At 40.6% G+C, this 22,087-nt stretch overlaps 1 protein-coding gene across 3 annotated transcripts in view; it reads left to right on the forward strand.

Annotated features, from left to right (window-relative positions):
• Window positions 1-20,612, forward strand: part of phactr2 (phosphatase and actin regulator 2) — a 34,143-nt gene extending 13,531 nt beyond the window's left edge. For 2 of the 3 annotated variants that reach the window (XM_084020813.1, XM_084020815.1), the window contains exons 2-12: window positions 6,768-6,953; window positions 7,409-7,483; window positions 7,639-7,779; window positions 10,399-10,924; window positions 11,113-11,288; window positions 12,190-12,346; window positions 13,220-13,275; window positions 15,351-15,412; window positions 15,827-15,964; window positions 16,826-16,902; window positions 17,766-20,612. In XM_084020813.1, coding sequence (XP_083876939.1) covers window positions 6,768-6,953; window positions 7,409-7,483; window positions 7,639-7,779; window positions 10,399-10,924; window positions 11,113-11,288; window positions 12,190-12,346; window positions 13,220-13,275; window positions 15,351-15,412; window positions 15,827-15,964; window positions 16,826-16,902; window positions 17,766-17,781 — 1,610 coding nt within the window. In that variant the 3' untranslated portion in view covers window positions 17,782-20,612. Of the gene's footprint in view, window positions 1-789; window positions 1,017-6,767; window positions 6,954-7,408; window positions 7,484-7,638; window positions 7,780-10,398; window positions 10,925-11,112; window positions 11,289-12,189; window positions 12,347-13,219; window positions 13,276-15,350; window positions 15,413-15,826; window positions 15,965-16,825; window positions 16,903-17,765 lie in introns of those variants that run through there. The other variant, XM_084020814.1, reaches the window with a different exon arrangement.
• The last annotated feature ends 1,475 nt before the right edge of the window (window positions 20,613-22,087 follow it).

The raw sequence follows: 22,087 nt of genomic DNA on the forward strand, positions 1-22,087 counted from the left end.
AAATCCTTTTAAATTCATGTATAGAGATCATTAATTTATGTAAAATTTAAAAATACAAGTCTGTTACTGAAAATCCTACTTAAGTACAAATACAGAAGTATTATCATGAGACAATGTAGGCCTACTTAACAGTTACATAAAATATATCCCCAGTGACTGATATGCTATTACAGTAAAACAAGTGACGCTGAAACTAAAAATGTTCCTCTTTCTTTTTTCCCTTTAAGATCTTTAATATGACACAATTCGATTTTAGACTTTTAACACTGACAAATCAATCAGCAAGCATGTATTTTACCGTTTTAGCTGGCTTAGGTGGAGCTACTTTATATTCAGTTTGGTCATTTCCCCCCCAACAAATGTGTTAAATAATGGAAGATTGGACAGTTATTTAAATGGAACCATCTGAGATGTTTAGAGGGGGAAATCAGCAATATAGACATCTGAGACATGAGGCCCAACCATGACACAGCATTTGTAAGGGGTCACATGCCAAAGTCTTATCCTGAGTAAATCTACTTAGTTCTGATTTTGAATGCATGACTTTTACTAAAACATTGCTGTTTCTGATATAATATCGTAATACCTGCTCCATCAGTGCGTCCGGGTCCAGGGTAAACCGGGGCTGGATGTGTCAGACTCTTCAAGCTGTTGACCCCAGCAGCGCCTCTAATCTGCACCGAGGAATGAGCGGCATTCTTCAGCTGCTCGCAGGAGGAGGAGGAGGAGGAGGAGGCGCGGAAGGAGGAAGAGGAGGTGGGAGGGGAAGTTACGACGTAGTAGCGACTCGGTCAGTCGGCGAACTAAAGTTTCCAGCGACTCAGCCATCGCGCTGTGAAACTTTGCTTCTTTAGAAATGAGCTCGCTCGGCGGCCGCGGAGCGCGTTCACGCGGCGGCGGAAGCCCGTGAGCTTTTGGGTGGTTTGTTGTTTGTTTGTTTGGCGGGACTCGGTCCGGTCCGGAGCAGCGGAATATGGGTCAGACCGCTGTGTCTGCCGTGTCTCAGCCCGCGAGCGGTGAGTGTGTGTGTGTACGTATGTACGTGCCTCCCTCTTGTATCTCTCTCTCTCTCACACACACACACAAGCGCGCGCGCGCGCGAATTCCGCTATCTTCACTCATGTCCGCTTTTTTTCTTCTAACATGTTCTGTCGGATAATTCACCGAAGCACGAACAAAGCGCCGGACGGCTTCATGCTAATGGGAAGTTAGCTAACTTAGATGTAACGTTAAACGTGTGTCAAATGAACTGACCCCTCCTCCCCTTTGCATCCTCTCTCTCTCTCTCTCTCTCTCTCTCTGTGTCTCTCTGTCTCTCTCTCTCGTTGGTGTGTTGGCCAACTGTTTAAACTAGTGAAATAGTCAGCGTTGAAGCAACAGGCTACAGTGTGAGAGGATGTGTTGTGTAACCAAATAGTTGCTTTGTCGCTGCTGCTGCAGGATAATAATGAAGTGCACTGTTATGCGAGTTTATGTATTTAGCAACCAGTTTGACACGAGTCCAGGTGAACAGCTTAGTGTGTTTTTCCTGCCAGAGACCAGAGATTGACCCGAGAGCCATCTGAAAGCCCGTCTAGCTTGCATTTAATGCAGCCAGGACCTATATTATATTATGAGCCCAAGTGTTTTTTTTATATATATATAAAGGCAGCCAATTATGGGAAATGTCATTGTTTATAGTTCAGGTTTGACAGTTGCAAAGCTGTAGATTTATATTTTTGTGCTGGAACACATTGTCATATCACCGATTTGCACATTTGGTTTGTTATTATATGCCAAGTCACAGTTCCCCAGAGCCCAACACGCTGTTATTATAATGATATTCCTTCCAACACTTCAAAAAACATTTGCAAAATAGGGAAAGCAGTAAATGCTAATGATTAAAGTGCTATATATTATTTGGCTAAACGTTTTACTCATAACACTAAACTTAACACTAAATGACTACAAAATAAAAATAAAATCATGTCCACTTTAATACCTTCTTAATGGCAGCTGCTGTGACCGAGGGCCATGCAGGTTTGGTTCTCACTGTCAATGTCAACGGCAGGCTCACACCTGCAGTCCAAAGTGAATTCAGTTGACTGCAGTATGTCTGATGGATTAGAAAACCACCAGTTTAACATGTATCACATGAATATGAATATTTCCCTTCATTGTTGGTGAATCTTTTCACTCCCTGAGGAGGCACAGAGCAACGTAAAGCCTTAAAAGAGATTAAATGGAGTACTTGAGAACATGCCGTCCCTCCACAGTTACAACAGTTTTTTTCTGGCCATCTGTAGTCCTTTTGTCTGTCCATGAGCCATAAAAGTAAACGTTTGTTCATATTTTAAATTGTTTTTATGGGAATGCTTTAAGGCAGTGAGGCACAGGATGGGACAAAGGACTCCGGATGAAAACAAATCTCAACCCTTTTTTATGACGCTGTCAGCATATAAAGTATATATCAGACTGTTTTGCAGCACACTTAAGCCAATAAATGAACTATACGCTATACACTCATTGTGGCAGCATTATGGTTTGCATTATGATGCAGTGTTATGCTTTAAATGCTGGTTCTACAGTACTTAGAGCAGGAGAGGGAAGTGATTTGTCAGGCTCTTTATTGGAAGATCATTTACATAAAACTGACATCCTCTCAGCCCTAATGAGTTAAGCTGCAGTTTCCTCTCATTTTGATCCTCTTGGCCCGTAGTCCTGATCAAACCAAGCTGCTGGTCCTGTGAGTATCATGAGTTAAACAGCGCCGTGCCTCTCTGGCCTACATTGGAGAAAGATTTGGAAGAAATGACCCAAGTGTTAAAACATCAGCTAATGCCCAGTGTCGCCCCTCCCTACTCCGCTCTCATCCAACACCTCTCTTTTGCTGTTATTTTCTTTCCTTCCTCATTTCTCACTCTCTTTTCTCCTTCCCACAATTTCTTGTCCACTCCTCTTCTTTCTCCCCTCTTCTCTTTCCCCCTCCATCCCTCTTCCTCTGTCCGTGACGTCTGGTTCTTCCCTCCCCGGTGACTTGCAGTGAAGGAAGGAAGCCTCTCCCTTTCCCCTCGTCCTCCTCAACACATGTTCCTGCTATAACGTCTGAAAAAAACAAAACATGCTGGCTTTGTCACAGTGTATCACCACGTTGCCCCTACATTTTTTTTTACATTTATTTAGCTGATACTACACAGTTCATTGAACTCCTGTGTGTGTGCTGACTTGTCTGCCAAGTTGTGTTTCTGATTACCCCACTCATTTCCACAGCTGCTATGTATCCAAATCCTTACCCACCCTTCTAGCATGACATCACGAGTCATCTGTTGCAAAACATAATTCCCCAGTGTAAAATCCAGAGTGGAATCATGGAGTCGAGTCAGCAGCCGTTGAGAAGTAACATCCCTGAGTTAACCTGAGGTGGATTGACGACACATTACTGTGGTTAAAAAGCTGCAGTCATTATTTTTCTTTTCTTGGAAGGCTCCGTCTTACCTGAAACACAGCATTGCTGTAAAACTTGACCCAAACAAAATTGACCAAGGTTTGCATAATACTTGCCATTTACCTTACCATTAATAATCTGAAGCCCTGGATATCTTTTTGCTGAGGACGTGCAGTTTCCACTATATTTAATTTCCTTTGTCATATGGAGAGTCTAAGTTTGGCGTTCTGAGGCTTTGAAGATGAGATGTATTGTTTTCTTTAGCTGTCTGTTTACTCATAGTGGTTCATGCTGTTTTTTTCCTCTTGTTGCTGACAGTAGATTTCTGTAAACATGTCAGGCTGTGAAGGGTGTGGAGGGGGCAATGGGGCTGCTGTGGTGAAGGCACCAAAAACTCCTTGTTAGTTCAGTAAATCACGGTTTAGGTTAAAATAAGTACTTACTTAAGGTTAGGGAATGATTGTGGTCTTTTAAAAAAAATAAAATGTGCTGAATGTTAGTTGGAGACGGGGAAACAAATCTCAGTCTCTTGTGTTAAGGTCTGATATTTTTTCCAGAGTTGAGGTTGAGGCCATCATCTGCCTCAACCTCACGTCAACCTCCTTGTTCCTTAATGGTGTCACCTGACTTCCTCCTCTGTACCCGTCAGATTTACTATGGTTGGTCGAGAGTTATGTCATTTCAGCGTAAACATACTGTATGTCTATATGTTTTGCGGCACTTCCTGAAATGACAAACGGCGTCATCCTTCTTGGGGAGACGGCCTCGTTTCTGGGGGTTCTGAAGGAGTGGGCTCCGAAGATTTCAAACACCAACACGCCTCCGTAACATTATGAAGTCTATTTTCAATTGTTGTTAAAGGCTTGGATGCCTGCAGATTCACAGATGAATAAGTACATGTTTAACTTTTTTTTGCAAATTAACGGGTGTAGGGAGGAAATGTAGGCTTATGAAAAATATTTTCTGTATTGCTAGAAGACACTTAACAGTCTAAAAAATGCATCTGTCTGGCTCTGGTTTGGTCCTAGTAACAACTGAAGCAGATGTCTTTCAATGAAGATGACTCTCTGAAAGGCTGTTGATTCACTTTTCTCTACCTAAATATTTTCTCCCTCTATTTTCTAAACAGTAATCTTTCCTTCGCTCCTCTCCATTGATTCCTTTTCCCTTCTCTTCTTTCTCCTTCTTTCTCTAAGTAATAAGTCCATCCATTGTCCCTATTTGGTTCCCACTGGAGGTTTAATCGGTGGGCAAATAGTGATGCTAATTGCTGTTACTGATTTTCCCATCATTGGCTGCACAAAGCAGCTGCTGAAATGCACCTATTGTAGCGATTGGATATCAACACAGGAAGAGGAAATGAGTGTGTGTGTGTGTGTGTGTGTGTGTGTGAGAGAGAGACAGAGAGAGAGAGAATTAAATTGGTGTCAGGGGAGAGCATGTACTGGCCTCTGCACTGCACTTTTCCATGTCTTCGCTCTTGGTTTTTGTGCTTTAAATTGCCCTGTTTGTGTGTATATATACTGTTTGGCTCCATCCCTCAACAGTAAGTTTCTTAAGGTGAGAAACATCCTGTTGAGGGTAATCATACCTCGACTGATTTTTACATACTTAAGCAAGACAAACCTACTCTGGGATTGATTTTCATTATAGGGGTCTCATTTTGTAATAGAGCTGCACATTTAATTTCATTGCTTTTGCTATATGGCCTACTGTAAGTTTCAAATCACAGGGATAACTATATTTGTTGTAGTGCTGCAGCGATGTCCCAGCGTGAACACCATATGCTGCATACTTTTGGTCCAGATAGCCACACAAATCACACCATAATTATTTAAATATGATTTTCATTGAAAATGAGAAAAAATAGCATTCCCTCTAATATCACAGATCACTTTGAAATTGTACAAATAAATGTAAGCCCAATTCGATTTTTCGTTTTCTCAAAATGATTCAGCCATACTTTGTAATTCAGGCTGATGAGACTGAGATCAGTTATTACATAACTCTCCTGCACTAGGGCTGGGCGATGTGGCCAACCACGTCTTCTATCACCATATAGGTAATTTAATACGATAAACATCACACTATAGCATGCTGTCTGGTAATGCAATAACAAGTGTATACAAAACAACCACATCGTATTGTATACTTGTGTGTAAATTATAAAAATTAAATCAGTCAGTATCAGGTTGTTGTTGCCAATAAATACAATGTAATTGTGTATCAGGATAACTAAATATATCATTTAATCACAGTATGACTACATTTAAGGATAATAACTTCAGCTCCCAGCTGCCACAATAATGTGACATTATTTTAATTAAGTGAATAGAGGGCACTAATTATGATATTTAAGGAAAATAACTTAAAGTTTGTACGCAGAGATCCTTTTGTGTCCTATAATCAGAAAGTATGTGTGATTCAGCAGCACTGGCTGCTATGTAGCTGAAAAAACAAAAACCTTCCTCTGCTTGAACCTGAGGAATCACACACCACCCCTCTTTCCGCTGTCAAGTTCCGGCACGACAGACACACACACGCACATAAACACACACACATCATCCGCACACTGCCTGCAGTCTTCCAGCGGGTTCACAGGACTCCTAATCTTTCAACAGGAAGAGGAGGAGTTGTGGAATGACATGGATCTAGCCAAGGCACACACACACACATACACACACATACACACACACATTCACACACACACACAGCAAATACTGTACAGAGACAGAGTTAGGAATAATATTCCTGCTTAACCGTTGAAAGCTGAGTGAAAGACAACCTTCATTTTTTTCTTTTTGCTTTCGCCTACCATGATCCATGTGTCCTTTTTCAAACTGTTTCAGTTACAGTTCAGTTTTTGGTGCTTGAATAGAAAAATCTTAACAGTATTTCACAAGAACAGAAACAACCATTAGGAAAAAGTCTTATCCTATCAATTTAAATATCTTGAATCTCAAAAAGGTAACAACTTGTGTGCAGTGCATTATAGTAACATTTAGGGCTGAAATTGCAATGTTCTCTCGTGACATTTGAATGTAGGCAAGATCTCCTCACACCAGTGTATCATGAGTTACCCTGTGATTTCATCTGCAGCCTTTATTTCATGAGATAAGAATGAAGGCTTTGTTTACTATCAATCTGGATCTAGTATTCCTGAAGACAACCAAGCCCAGCGTTAGCTGGTTGGTTGTTAACAGAATACAATTTTTTGTTAATTGTTGTTAATGTTTATTTTTTATTACAAGACATTACTAAATATTACCATCTGTAGTGCATACTTGTGTTTTTATCATGATGTTGATCTGATTTTTGATATTTCTGCATGTGTCTCTTGTAGTTGATGGGTTGGAGAAATCCTCATCACTGGCCAGTTGTGACGTGGTGGTGGACAGCGCCACCAATACCCAGAATACCCCTGTATCGCGGCAGCAGCGAGGCAAGCTATCGTCGCTAGGGAAACTGTTCAAACCCTGGAAGTGGAGGAAGAAGAAGACCAGCGACAAGTTCCAGGATCTCTCCAACGGTAGTAGGTCTTGTCATTGTCATGTTGTATTTGAAAGTGGAAAAAAAAAACACAAACAATGAAACCTAAATGGAATGAGCCCACGGTGATGTCTTCAGATTCCTTGTTTTATCCAACTATCTGTGCAAAACACAAATTTACAGCCAAATATGACGAAGAAAAGCACAGAAATGATGAAATGAGAAATGTTTATTATCTAACTTTCTTCCTTACTATCATGTACAGATCTCGCCGTAAACAAGGCAGATTGATTCCACTTTCAAGAGTTTTTAAAGAGAAAATAGCAGTTGGGTTGCAGCAGAATGATAGAGTTGGCTTAGTTCCTCATCTATGACTCGATACATGTTGTGCCGTCACGTGCGAGGACGATTCAGCAAAAATAAGAGGAATGAGGCTGTTGTGCAATGCTTATGTAGAATGAGGAGTTAAAGGCCTTATTTGTGTTCATCTTTCAGTTCTGGAGAGAAAAATCTCCACCAGACAAACGAGGGAGGAGCTCATCAAGAAAGGAGTCCTGATCGCTGACCAAGGTTTGTACGATTATTCATTCACGTGTTTTTTCATTCACTCTTTTATTTCCAACTTATCCAAGGTTCAGATTGTTATTGCACAGGAATGCCCTTTAAGTTCAGCTTAAGATCTGTGAAAAGCACACATGTTAACTATTTTTTGTATCTCTTTCTAGATGAAACCATAAGCAGTGAAAATCTGAATGGCCATGCCGCATCTAGTGTGAAATCAGCGGAGGTCAAAGTTGACATTGAGTCTCCAGAAACGGTGCTGGAGGAGCAGGCCACCGGACCCGTCAACCCCGAGGACAAAATAGGTAACTTGTGGATGAGTTGTCCAACGTGACCTTTTGTAATTCTGTGACCTGTAATTGATTAATTGGTGTCCTTAACTTTTGGATCTCTGTACAAGTTGAGTCTTCAGACCGGCATAGTAGTTTCTCACTGGTATATTATATAATGATAATTCATTTTTATTTTGGATTAATCATACGAACAACAGAAATATTGTTTGATGAACAAAGAAATTGATGCATCTACACAGAGAAGGGAAAAAATAAGGCGCAAAATTTGAAAAAAGATAAGAGAATAGCATTACAAAGACGATCTTTAGCTTGTTTTTTCATAAATGATCATGATTTTCTTTTTTACCCTTCAAGCACAAAAAATATTCTAATAAGTTTTCCTGGAACATTTAGATATTCAGTATCCACAGAGGTATAAATACACAAAAGATAATGTTTTGTATGCTTGAAATAACTTTCACAGTTTTTTATTTATATATTTTGGTTGCTTTAAAGTCTTTCCCTTTTGGTCATTTGTATTGGCGACAGTTTGCTGGCTGACATAAAATCCTATGTGGGAACTCTGACAGGGTCTAATGTGTGCAAATAGATAATGCTATTATGTCAGCCTGCAGCAAGCATTCGCAGTCTGAACAGAGGAGCAGCCGTCTCCTAATGCCTCCCTCTCCCTTAGGAGACGGACCGCTGTTCTCCTTTCTGATGCTGCCTAAGTGTTGTGCTGTTCTCGTCTCAACCCTGTTAGCATTGAACTCTGAGCCATTTGTTTGTTCATTTATCAATAATCAGAAAGACACAGGCAAAAAAATACAGTAAAAAAAACATGTGCCTTCACAGTGACTGATGGGAAGGTTTATGGGTATTTTATCTGTCACGCTGTCTTATCAGCATCCAACTAGCACCCTCTTATCTACCACTACCTCTTTCTTTGCTTGTCTGCATGTCCATTTGTTTTTGTGCATCCGTTTGCACAGACGTGCGTCTTTTTATCTTGCTTTCAATCCACCATTTTAACCTCTAAATACTTTCCTGCCTCCACTGATCTGCTCAGAGAGGCGCGTTACTAAACCCCTCACCAGGGCAAAGCTGGTGCTACCCCGAGACGTTCAAGCTAAAAAACAGCAAAGCGGCACCTCGCCTGCCTCTTCCAAACCTGGGGGTGGCGCTGCAGCCACAGCCAAGCACAGAGACGGTGCGTCTGGGACTAAAAAGACTGCCAAAACCGCAGGCAAGACAGGCTTATCCACCCAAGTTAAAGCTAACCCACGGAGCACTAACACCACTAGCCGCGGGATTGGTAAGTTCAGCTAGTTGGGACTGAAGCCAGTTTGCCTGTCGTGTTCTTGCCTGCCTGCCTCCCTGCATGGAAAATGTGCCTCTTTCAGTGTTTGAAGGGAATGACGACTTGCTATGAAGCCATCTGCACTCTGACGTGACTACACAATGGTATTCCCCCGTCCCGCCTTCCTGATCGTGTCCTTTCCTAATGAGAAGAGATTTCCAGTAACTGTAGAAGTGTTAACGATATTTTGTTTCTGTGAAAGCGGAAGTAGAAGTGAAAATCTATTTGTTCAGCCCCGTAAACACCCGGTATAAGTCCCGTTTGTATACCCGTGATCACATGAGTGAAGTTCAGTGTAACATGGTGTAAAATAAGCTCATGTGGTTTTAATTGATGGCTGGGTGCTAGGGCATGATTATCACCTTTAACCCCTTTGTCCAGTATGTATGTGTGTGCACTTCTTTAACTTACAGCACGGTTGAACTAGCACAGAGCCCAGAACCAGAATATTGCATGTGACATTCACGCTGTCTTTTCTGGAGGCCTCTTGTGTGTTTTATTTTGAGTTGATAGGAAGTGGGACAAAAGTTATTTTATTAGCGTTTTAGTATCACCTTAAGTACTTTCTTTTCCTCGGGCTACTTTTACAATCACACAAAGATACTTCACAGACAGTTAAAGGACTACTTCAGTCATTATTGCTTTTAATGATTGATGAGGATCCGAAAAAGTCATTCTAATACTGAATTATTATGGCTACCAGCATGTTCTAATAGTGTTTCTTACTGCTTCAAATATGATTAATATATGAATGCATATATACAGTTCATTGTTGATGTGAACATTTTCAGTTATGTAAGAAAATATTTGATGCTCTGACATGTTAAAGCCTAAACAATCTAAAGATTAATTTTAACTCTTCAGTACTAGTTCCAACATCATGAGTTGTTTGCTACAGTACAAGTTTGTCGACTTTGTCTCTTGTGAGCCCGCCGGAGCTAAGCCTGGAGGCTGCTGTCAATCAAATAAAGCCACCCCCCTTCAACCAGATGAGATTTCCCCATACACCTTTTTTTTCCTCTTCTGTTTTAATAATAAAAAATCACATGAACTGTACATTTATGTTACACATTGACATTTTGATTGCAAAATATTTTTGCCTTAATGTGATCTGAGTTGGACTTCTAAGTAAACACTAGTACAAGACATAGAATTTCTATAGATAGGACCGGTTTCACACCTGCTTTTTTGTTTTGTAACCCGCACGTGTTTTGTGGGAGGAAATTGGAGCACCTGGAGGAAAGAAAAAGGCCTAATTTTCCCCCTTCTCTCTTTCTCCTGATTCTCCTCAGGCAAATCCTCCCATCCAAAGAAGACAGGATTCACAACAAAAAGCACCCCTGCCTCCACTTCCAGCTCCACTCCTCGTTCTCGTGCATCTAAGGACACTGTAGCAGTGACTGAGGGGAATGGCACAAGGACCAACCGGAAAGCAAACACTCACACCTCTTCCTCCGTACCTCAAAAGGCACCTGCAGAGACTCCTAGCCAACCTGGGGAGTTGAAATCCTCGCCCCTTTCCTCAGATGCTAAGCCTGCCTCATCTCAAGCCTCGGGCAGTGACACAGAAGGAGCTCAGGTTGCTTCTCAAACTGCTCCAGAGCCTAAATCTGCTGCCAATTCTTCCACTGTGTGTGAGGAGACCCGCAAGGGTCCGGAATCCGCGCATATCAATACTGCTACAGAGGACACTTCGTTCACAGTGGGGGAGACGGGCGGCAGCTCACAGGGAGAGAAATGGGGGAGAACTGGAGGGGAGGGAGCAGAAGAAGAAAAGAAGAAAGGAGAAACAGAGTCTGCTGGGGAGAACAGCCCAAGGTAAAAATGTAGTAAGGACAAGAGAGCTGTTGAAACCTTATTTTCATCTTCTCTGCATGTCATTTCGTATTCTTTTGCAGTACATTGCATATCTACACAGAAGTCTTGCTGTCGTTACATGATACACGCTGAAATACGAATAAAATGATACATGGTTGCTGTTACTGTCTTGTTCTTGTTTCCTGCAGGTCTGCGGAGGGCCAGGCTGAAAGGCCACAGGGCTTAAGTGTGAACACGGAGCAGGCGATGGTGACGGTCATCCCCGATAGGCCGAGATACAGCCAAACTAGCGACTCCGACTCTGACGGACCAATCCTGTACCGGGATGAGGAGGAAGATGAGGAGGAAGATGAGTACACCACCAGTATGGCATTCATTTTGTACTTGGAACCAACTGTGACGCGATGGTGTTTAGGTTTTCTGTATGAGGCATTTCATTGAAGGGAGAATTTGCCACCTTTTATGTGGCTGTCCATTCAGTGCTGATGGTAAATCTAGTCCATTGAAGAATTCTATTCCCCAGTGCGTGCTGTATTGACTGGGAAAGCTGATCCCTTCTGCTGTGGAGGCGTGCCGGCTCTGCCTACAGACCAGGATTCATTTTGCGGGAGGGCAATTTTGCGGATCCTGATAAAATAAGAGAATAAACAAGACGGGCGTTATTGCCTTGTAAACACATCGTAAAACACACTTCATTCAGACCAGACAGAAACAAAATAAAACACACTGGGACCAGGAAAAACAACAGATTTTGCAGCTGCGCCCCAGAGACACAGAGACCATCAGAAACAACTGCAGATATTTTTAACTCTGATAGGTCAAGAAAATGTCCTTTTGGGAATATTTTATATATTTTGTAAACACTGGCTAAACATGGGAAGGAACAAGCAGCTCTGGGTTTTTATTGACTTTATTGACACAGTGATGCATGTTCTTTAGAGTACACTGAGTCACTGTTTCATTAGGTTCCTTTGTGTATTCCAACTAGTCACGCCTGCAGTTTGTAGTATAAATCAGCCTGACCAGTGTTTTGAGTGTCACTCAGGGTTCAGTGGAGCATCAGAATAGGAATAACAGTACATCGTGACTTTGAGAGTGCCATGATGCCTCCAGCATCTCCCAAACAGCTGACATCTTTAGCTGGAGGCAAATCTGATTTTCAGTGGATGCAAACAAGCTTCCATTACTGCGGCAGCATCTTAATTATCCATTTAAGTTGTTTGAAGGCCTGTTACTAGTTACTCCATGTTGCATCTGTGTTCCAGGCGCTCTGGCCATCAGGATCCGCCGACGAGACACGCTGAACATCAAGCTGGGGAACCGTCCCACTAAGAGAGATCTGGAGGATAAAAACATTCTGCCACGGAGCTCCGAGACGGAGAGACATGAGCTCCGCCAGCAGATAGGCTCCAAACTCGTCAGGTACACACTCGGGCACACAAGCATGCTGTGAAAATGTTGTTAGGTGTGAGTTTTCACCGTAGATTTGGCAGAGCTGTGGCGTAATAACCGAGACTGTTAATTGTTTTTTTGGTCTAGTTGTGGGAGGTGTACTGGCACAAATGTTGCACAGTAAAAATCTGTGCTGAAGTTAAGTTTGCCTGCAAGGCTGGTGATGAAAAGATCCACACATTGTGTGAAACGCTCCCAGCACTTCTCATCATGCAACTTTTTCAATCTAACAGAGATCTTCATCAGACGTGATCAAATCAGCATGATGAAGCAGAACACGCAATATAAGCACAAACACATTCATCACTGATTGGGATCTGCATGGTTGAGAGTCCATCTACTCCAACGGTGGCCCAATCAGAGCTGAACGACGCTGTCTGGTACTCCCACACGGGGGACGCAGCGTCCCTCCGTGAAAAAGGATCTAAAAACAGCATGTTCAATTATAAAAGAGCATATATTACAGATAACATCACAAAAACAGTCAAATATAGATCCGACATCACATAAATCTAGTAAATACAATCTTCCTTGATGTATACAAAAATATAAATGTAAATAATAGTAGCTTTTTTCAGGAATACAGGGAAGTTCAGCTAAGCAATAGGCCTTTTAACATTTGCATTAATACCTACGTACAAGAGGACGAGTCAATTATCATCATTGCTACAATATAGAAAAGGTAGAAAAAAAGATAAAGAAATATATTACTTGCCCAAAAAAGGTTTTTAGGATTACAGGCAGAATTGTGAAATAAAAATGTTTTTTTCACAAATTTCACTGTGATAATGCGTGTTTTATACTTAATATCAAGTCTGTGAACACAGTTTTCTCTTTTTTCAGGCGCCTGAGCCAAAGACCCACCACAGAGGAGCTGGAGCAGAGGAACATCCTCAGGCGTAAGTTTCTCAAATACACTAATTAAGCTGAGGAATGATGTGATATACCATTTTTCTATGATTATCTTGATGTGTATAAACTTAAAAATGATATCATATATTTTTGGTCATGGCAATATTCTTAAACTACATGATTTCATAAAATGATGTGTGTGTAATTGTCTCCAGACTTTATTAGGCTAGCAAACGTGAGCGACTTCCCGCCATAGAGTTGTTCAAAAGTAGATTTTGTTGTAGTTTCCTGTAGTTCATCTACATGTTTCCATAAAGAGCCACATGTTGCTGAATGCAGTGTGTGTGCCTCAACAGAAGCACTGTTGGGGGATTGCAGCTGATAAAACTAGCGACATGGGCTATTATGACTTTTGTAAAAGTTACTTATAACATTCTTGCCAAATCTGACATTTTTCCATGTCCGTTTTTATTCGTTGCACATAGAAAAGGTCATAATTGCAACAACAATATTACGTGTCTGACAAAGTAAATATCTGAGCCGGAAAATAGATGTTCTGGGTTATGACATCCGGTAAAGTGGTGTTGGAGCGGCGGCAGCAGATTACCAGATACGACAGACACCATGATGTGTGTGTCTTGTAACTCAGATGAGCTGATGTGGTCGGTCACACTGATGCTGATTATCTTCAGGATGCCTCCAAATTGGATTTATAGGCTTTTTCTTCACCTTGTCACAGTACACCACACATTAATAATAATTAGTTCAAGTCAGTTAGTTAAACTTTCAAATAGTCAATAAAATGCGTTCTGCTGGAGGGTTTGCTCGATCGCTTTTTGTGGCAACTTTGCATTTTAAAGACCTAAAAGAGGCATTTAAGCTTTTATCATTTCAAAGAGGGTTTTGCTCCTGGCCTAACGGAACCAGTTCAAACTGCTTTTACTACTAAAGACTGAGCAAATATGCGTTATGCTCAGTGTAAAATAAGAAGCCCACAATCACTAGTTTGTATCCAGTGGATACGATTCAGGAATACAAATTCAGAAGTCTTTAAATTCATAGGTGGTATGTCCTTACCTTACACGATATAACACATTTATCAAGTGACTTTTCATTTAGGAAGAAATATAGATAGTAGTAGTTCTATACAGTTGCTCTAATTATGGGAAAGAGAGATTATTTCCATATTGACATGATAGAATCACACAGTTGCTGCAAATTCTGTCGGCTGCAGATCCATAATACGAACTCGTGTTTCACCACGGCTGACTGCGGAGGCCCTTTGTGACGGTGAACTCCAGTTGAGTAGCCATCACTGTGGTTATAAGGTGACAGAAATGTACAGGAACAATACTCAGGGAGGCAGCAGCATTTAAAGCTGGGGTATGCAACTTTAGATAAACCAGCAAGAGTAAGATTCCTTTGCATCCCTGACCGTCTGAATGTCGCAGCATGAATTAAGACTCGTTGCAGCAGACAACATTTCTTTCATATTTTCTATCAGTTTCCTCTTCTTAGCTCCTGCTGCTGTGGGACATCTGCTTCAAAGTTCAAAGATGCTCATCTGCATGCCTCAGTCGTAGCGAGCGGTTATTTGAGTTACTGTTGCCTTTCTGTCTGGCAATTCTCCCTTACCGCTCACCGGATATTTTCTCTTTTATGGACCGTTCTCTGTAAACCCTGGAGATGGCTGTGCGTGAAAAATCCCAGTAGATCAGCAGTTTGCTGAAATAAATCAACCCAGCCCATCTGGCAACAACTGCACCACGTTCAAAGGCACTTAAATCAAATATCATTCCCATTCTGATGCCTGGTTTTAACAGCAGAGCGTCTTGATCATGTCTACCTGCCCAGATGCATTGAGTGAGTAAGACTACAGTATATATTGTATATTCATGAAGATGCAACAAGGGTGCATTTCAGATATGACACAAATGTGTTATTCCGTCTCTCGAAGAAATCAAAAGTACATCTCCCCCCTTATGTAAAGGCAGCCACACTGCTTCACAGCCATGGACAAGCTTTAATGTGGAGAATCCACATCTCGCTGTTATAAATAGAAGCAGAAGCTTGTGGCGGACACAGTAGTTGTGAAATGACTCTGGTGGTTCTCTGCATGCAGAAAAGAACGAAGCAGAGGCGCAAGAAGCCAAGCAAGAGATTAAAAGGAGACTCTCCAGAAAGGTACTGTAAACATCAACCACACACACACACACACACACACACGAGGGAACTGAAAGGACACAGCGAGTGTATATTTAGCCACTAATATGTTTTGCTCCACCTTATGAGTCACACAAGGAGGCAGAAAGGATGCTTTGTGTGGAATGATCAGCCCATCTAGTGGCCATAGATGGAACTGACATTTGTCTTTCAGCTGAGAAGTTTTCTGTCTCTTGTGATTAAAGACATTTGCAACATAGAAACCTTTTTAAATATTCAATACAGGGTACAATAATGCAACTATAAGAAAAACTGTGAGGATGTAAAAATCTGTGAGGATCTAATATCTCTTTGTGTGTTTGTGTGTGTGTGTGCGTGTGTGCGTGTGTGCGTGTGTGTGTGTGTGTGTGTGTGTGTGCGTGTGTGTGTGTGTAGCTGAGTGTGAGGCCTACAGTGGCGGAGCTCGTCGCCCGCAGAATCCTGCGTTTTAATGAGTATGTGGAGGTGACGGACGCCAAAGATTATGACCGGCGGGCAGACAAACCCTGGACACGGCTGACTCCCGCTGACAAGGTGCTACATTTAATACACCGTATTGTAAAATCTGGTTTTGTGTAGTTCTTTTCACTATCCTTTATTATAGTATCAACCTGTTGCTAGACATGTTGCAGAAGTTTTACAGTTTGTCAGCCTGACTACCTACCGGTGGTTTAAGGATGGTAAATTGCACTACAAGTATGAGGAAACGTGGACATTACACCCAATTCGTTGCATGTGTAATTCCAAAAACCTTGGGCATTAATCTGACGATATAAAAGCCTCCTCTGTTTTGTGGAGGCTTTGCACAAAATGTTGGCTGCAATGATTTGCTCCCATTCAGCCACAAGAGCATTAGCGGGGTCGGGCACTGATATTGGGCAATAACGCCTGGCTCACAGACCTTATTGTGAACGTATTGCATGCAGTTGATTTGGGGGCTCTGTGGAGGCTTGGTCAAGGTCCTCCATATAGAACAAAAAGCCTTATTTTTATGGATCATATAGTATATGTTTCACTTGTTTGCACAAAGTCAGATGATACATCAATAAAAGAAACTAAGTGCATGCATTTTCAAGACGTACAAACAGAACAGCCCTCAGGGTGTGCTGGAGGGCAGTTTCTATGTCAAGGCTGCCCTCTGGTGTTGATGGCTAGAACTACACACCATACAGAAATGAAACCTCCTGGAGGCTTAACCCTCCTTCTGTGTGTGCGTGTCGCTGAGTGTGAGGCCTACAGTGGCGGAGCTCATCGTGTGTGTGTTGGGGAGCAGGTGGCGTGCCCTGCTAGGTGCATTTGTATCATTGTGTGTGTGTGTGTGTGTGTGTGTGTGTGTGTGTGTGTGTGTGTGTGTGTGTGTGTGTGTGTGTGTGTGTGTGTGTGTTCGCCACTCAGGCTGCTATCCGCAAGGAGCTGAATGAGTTTAAGAGCCGAGAGATGGAGGTCCATGAAGACAGCAAACATTTCACCAGGTACTCGAGCGGTTTATGACTCGTAACTCCATTCATAATTCATCACCATAAATCCTGAAGTTTATTAGCTCCATATTAATATTACTCTGATCCCCCAAAAGCCAGTTCCACTCACATTAAAGTCATACACAGCCCTGGGTCCACTCCAGTGCATAAGCCTCAGGCATTGATCACCAATTAAGTATGCTATTATATCTAAGTGACATGGTTTCATATTGATATGTACAGTATTGGTGGAAAGATTAAGCTAATACATGTTTTAATGGACATATATTTCCAAAACAACTTTTCACTAATATCAGTTGAAAACTTTAGAAGTTTAGAACCACTTTGTATTGTGTATTTCAACTCCTGCACAGCAATTTCCCTCTAGATAAATTAAGTTTCATCCCATCTTCTCTATTCCATAATAAATTATGGAACCAACAGCACCTTTAGCTATTGCTGCAGCGTTTAGATACGTCAGCAATCGGCACAAAAACAATACATTAATTTCCAAATGGCAGGTGTGTTTTTGTGCCTGGTGAAGATCAATATCAGATACAAATGGAGCAGCAGTAGGTAATTGAATGCATTACTGGATCATAAAACAGTGCCCAGATTCTAATTGCTTTGTGAATATCTCTTGCTTTATTAAGCACTTGCTACAACCGTTTCTGTGTTTTTGGATGTGGTTTAGGGCTGTCTAGACGATAGGGCGGTACAAAACACTACAATTTAGAAATCACAGAAGGGGCAATATATACATTTACTACAATAATAATGTACAAATAACACTTTCCTCTAATATTGGAAATTATATAGCAGTTGCAATGTGAGTCACAATAATTAATGATCTGTGTATATGTGCTTTGTATTTTCAGATTCCATCGGCCCTAACTGCCAGCTGGACGTCAGCACAACAAGCTCCCCAGTCCACAGCTCCCAGCAGCCTCGCGGCCCCTCCAGACCCCTTCAGACCCCTTCAGACCCGCAGTACACAGCTCAGTCCACTTTGCTTTGGGATCCTCTCGCACCTGATGATATGTATTTCTATCTATAGTGACAGAAACAGCTGTGTCTCAAAGCCTTGGCCGTGGACACCAGTGAAACATTTGCACATATCTATAGTCACAACAGTTGTGTGTGCGTAGCACTCTGATTAGGTTATTTATTATAGATGGCCAGAACCAGCTGGTATGGGTTTGTTTACTGGTTCATTCAGGTCTCGTCATGTAATGGTCCAGGGAGAAAACATGGACAAAATGACCCTCTTAGTAGTCAATAAGGCTCAATTGTACTAAAGAGTGCACTTGCCATGGTAAGCCTTGTCATAAACTGCCAAATGGCCATATATGGGCATCCTCCTAGACCAGGAAATGGGAGTGATTGGAGGGTTACTTGCTGATGTCGATGCCTATGTCATAGATCAGAGAGGAGGAGAGGTAGTTTGTGCTGCTCCGATGTGCCTCTCGGAGGCGAATCTGAAATACTGCAATTCATTTTTAGATGTATTCAGAAGCATATTGCCACTAGAGGGCATTATATCATAAGAGTGTTAGACTGCGATGGCGAATATGCCTATTTGGATGAAGTGTTATATTTACTGCCCGAGCTGTGGGGACCTGAGGCTCGAATAGTGCCTGTGATGTGCAGCGGAAGCTCCGATTCTAACCCTGCGGCGCTCCTGATGATCATGTACCGCCATCGACTGTTTCTTATGTTGAGACACTAAGTGCAGACGTCTGATCACAAAGTGCTGGGTTTGCTGTTTAGAGGATCTGCTTTTCAAGCTCCGACTTCAGTTTTACATTTAAGGCTTTTGGCTGGGGCTCTTACTCAGAGCGACTTGGTGCCAAAGGAAAGCAGGAATTTGATGTTGGCCGTCTTATTTGAAGGTTTAGATTTGTTTTTTTCAGACTCCCGATGATGGTTTTATAAATGGAGAACATACATAGTTTATTTTCGATTTCCTTGAATGGGCTTTGTCCAATTTAGCATAGCCCAAAAAATAATTTCTCTTTTGAACCCGAGAATATAAAGGATTTGTTTGACTTTTTGGGAAATACACAATAATCTGCAACTATTTTCAGTCTATTAATCACTTAGTTTTTTTGACGCAAAAATGCTGTTTTTGCTTCAATTTTACTACCAATCATATATGTCATTAAACTGAATATTTCAAAGAAAACAAGCAATTAAAATCAAATTTGAATACATAAAACTATAGTTATAATGAAAATTTCACGTTATTTTTGACATTTTATTGATTAAACTTTTCATTGATTAATAGAGAAAATAGTCAGCAGATCAATTGACAGTGACAGCTGAGTTTAGTTTAGCATAAACACTGGGAGGAGGGGGACACAGCTAGCCTGGCTTCTCGTATTTCAGTTTTTGTACACATTAGAAAGACAAGATATTTATTAAGAGGTTCTGGTTGATGTTTTTCTAGCCCTTTGAACAGCGAGGCTAGCTAGGTTTCCAGTGTTTGCTCAGCGAATCAGACCTTGGTATCAAGTTTCTCATCTAACTCAGAACGTCAACGAGAGTTTTTTACCAAAATGTCTAACTGTCCTTTAAACCAAAACTAAAATATTGATATGATTTATAGTAATCAACACAACTTATGAAAGCAGCACCATGTATTTATTATTTGCTCATTTCATATTCCACAGATGTCTGAATAGATTTTGATTTTCAGGAGATTAAATATAAATGTGAAACGCAGTTGGCCGCACAACAACTTAACTGCACTCGAGAGGATTTGCCTTTGTTTAAACGTGCAGAAAAAGATGGTCTGTTTGTATGGATGTATGGTTTTGTTAGCGACCCGGCTAAGGTGGTTTGGTTTTATGGATCACTGGTGTTCACCTTTGGTGCATTAATAGATGTTATTCTTCGAGGTGATGTCAATGCAAAATGTATATGTGTGAATGCCTGAATGTTTAGCTGGAAAGAAAAGAGGTAGGACAGATGTGCAGACAGGAAACCTGTATTTCTAAGTTGCTCTCGAGACAGAACAACAACTAAACACAGACAGTGAACTGGGAGAGCATTTTGGATTTAAATTAGATTGAAAGTGGTTCACAGAATGAGCTTGATGACATCCGCAGGCTTGCGTTCACATAATGGACCTCGACAACACTCGTCATGCTCACAAGTGGTAACTGAAACGGTCGATTTATGCTTTTTGCTTCTGAATATGCAGAGTTTGTAACATGAAACGATGTACAGAGATGGAAAAGAACCAACAGTATTCATTCGTGTCAATGTCTATGTTGTTATATATAAATATATATATATATATATACACAGTATATATATTGATTATTTTGTACATAATGTATATCAAGCATGTGGATACATTGAAATCAATTTTACTACCAATATGATACAATATAACTTCAATGTGAATGTTTTAGACTCTGAATTGAGTTGTTTTATTTGTTTTTATTATTATTATTTTCCCCAGACAATAATAATGAAATTAACTGTTCATGACATGTATAACGTGATGTTTCTAGGCAGCGTATTGAGCAGTTTGTTAAATAACTGTCACGTCTTGACCAAAACTAGTTGTCTGCTAAACGGACCATGAACAAGCCATCATACAGGAAGATTCTCTTATTTTGTATTCTGTTCCACCTTCACTTTAACTGGAGTCAGCCGTAGGTATTTCATACTTGGTGACTCGGTTAAAAGCAATTAATAATCCTTCCTCCACTTCCCTTCTGATTTATTCCTTCAGATGAACCACCTTGCACTTGGAAAAACAAACAAACAGAATGTGACTTGGAATTGTATTTGGTTTAGGCACATTATATAATCCAGTTGCTTTATATAAGCGAGTAAACATGAGTCTGATTGGTTGCACATAGTGTGAAAGTAGCTTCTATAAAGGTGACAATAAGGCATCAAAGGCTGTAAACAACGTTTTAGATACACAAATTACAAGTACACATGGCTGAGTAAACATGAATATGCTGCTTGCATCTCGGATGCATGACGGGTACCATTAGTTTTAACCCAGCCGTTTTAGCATCAATCAACAGTATGAAGAGTAAATTATGATCTAGGTGTAAGCAGATATAAAGAAATGGTAAGCTGCTAATCAACAATAATAATAATCAATATTTATTACATTAAATAAGAAATTAAAAAAAACAAACAACATATCAAGTTAAAAAAAAAGGCCACTTGTAATGATGAAGCTACCTAAAAGTATTAGCTGTTTCAGCTCATTGTTTACCCTCGGACTGTTTTCAGTGAAACGCTTTAAAAACACTATGTGCTACCTAACCGAACAGTAGAAGGACACTGTTAGAGAGAAGCTGGTGGTAGAGACCAAAAACAGAGTGTATATTGGATTTACATTCGCCAGTAGCTGAAACGTAACTTCAGTTGGCTGATAATGTTAATTGCTGAAAGAATAAGTAACTATTTGCAACATCAACTTAAAATTTGTTAATAAGTATGTGGAGTTCATAACTGCTTTGCGCTGCCCCAAGTAGTCAAAAACGTGTTTAATAATGCATTTCTTGCTGTCTATGTGGCTCCATATCATGCTACAGTCTAGTCCCGCCCCCTTTTTAGCTATCCAATCAATTGTGAAAGATTAATTTGACTCTTACTTCCGTTTATCTATTATAAATGTAATTCATAAGAATAAAACATTGTGACATATTTGAAATCGTATATAAGGATGTCTGCAAAAGTTTAGGACACGTTTATAAATGGTTTTAAACATGTCCGTGAATGATTCATACATGTGTATAAATTGTTCTTAAATGCTTTGTTAGACTGAGGATTAGTTGTAACAGCAGTGTTAAAATATGCTTTCAATCATTCATTTTTATGCACGAATTATGGATGCTAAATCAAAGCAGTTATAATTGGTGACAAATTAATAATCACTTAAAAGTGTCTTTATATTTGCTTACAACTACATTATGCGCTAATTTATAAAGTGTTAAATAAACTGCTTATAAACTAAATAGAGACGGTAAATAAAGTGTTCCCTAAAAAAAAAGCTTTAGAAGTCTTACTTGTTTGTGTAAATTCAGGGTTAAGGTTACTTCCAGGGAATTCTTGGTGTGTAGCATCAAGACAAACCTTCCCAGTTAAGTTATAAACCAGTCAGTATTAATCTTTATCACGTCCACAAATCAAAACGAGAGCCATAATCAGACTGCTGCTGTTGTTG

Source organism: Eutrigla gurnardus, assembly GCF_963514095.1.
Source record: "Eutrigla gurnardus genome assembly, chromosome: 11".
Taxonomy (NCBI): Eukaryota; Metazoa; Chordata; class Actinopteri; order Perciformes; family Triglidae; genus Eutrigla; species Eutrigla gurnardus.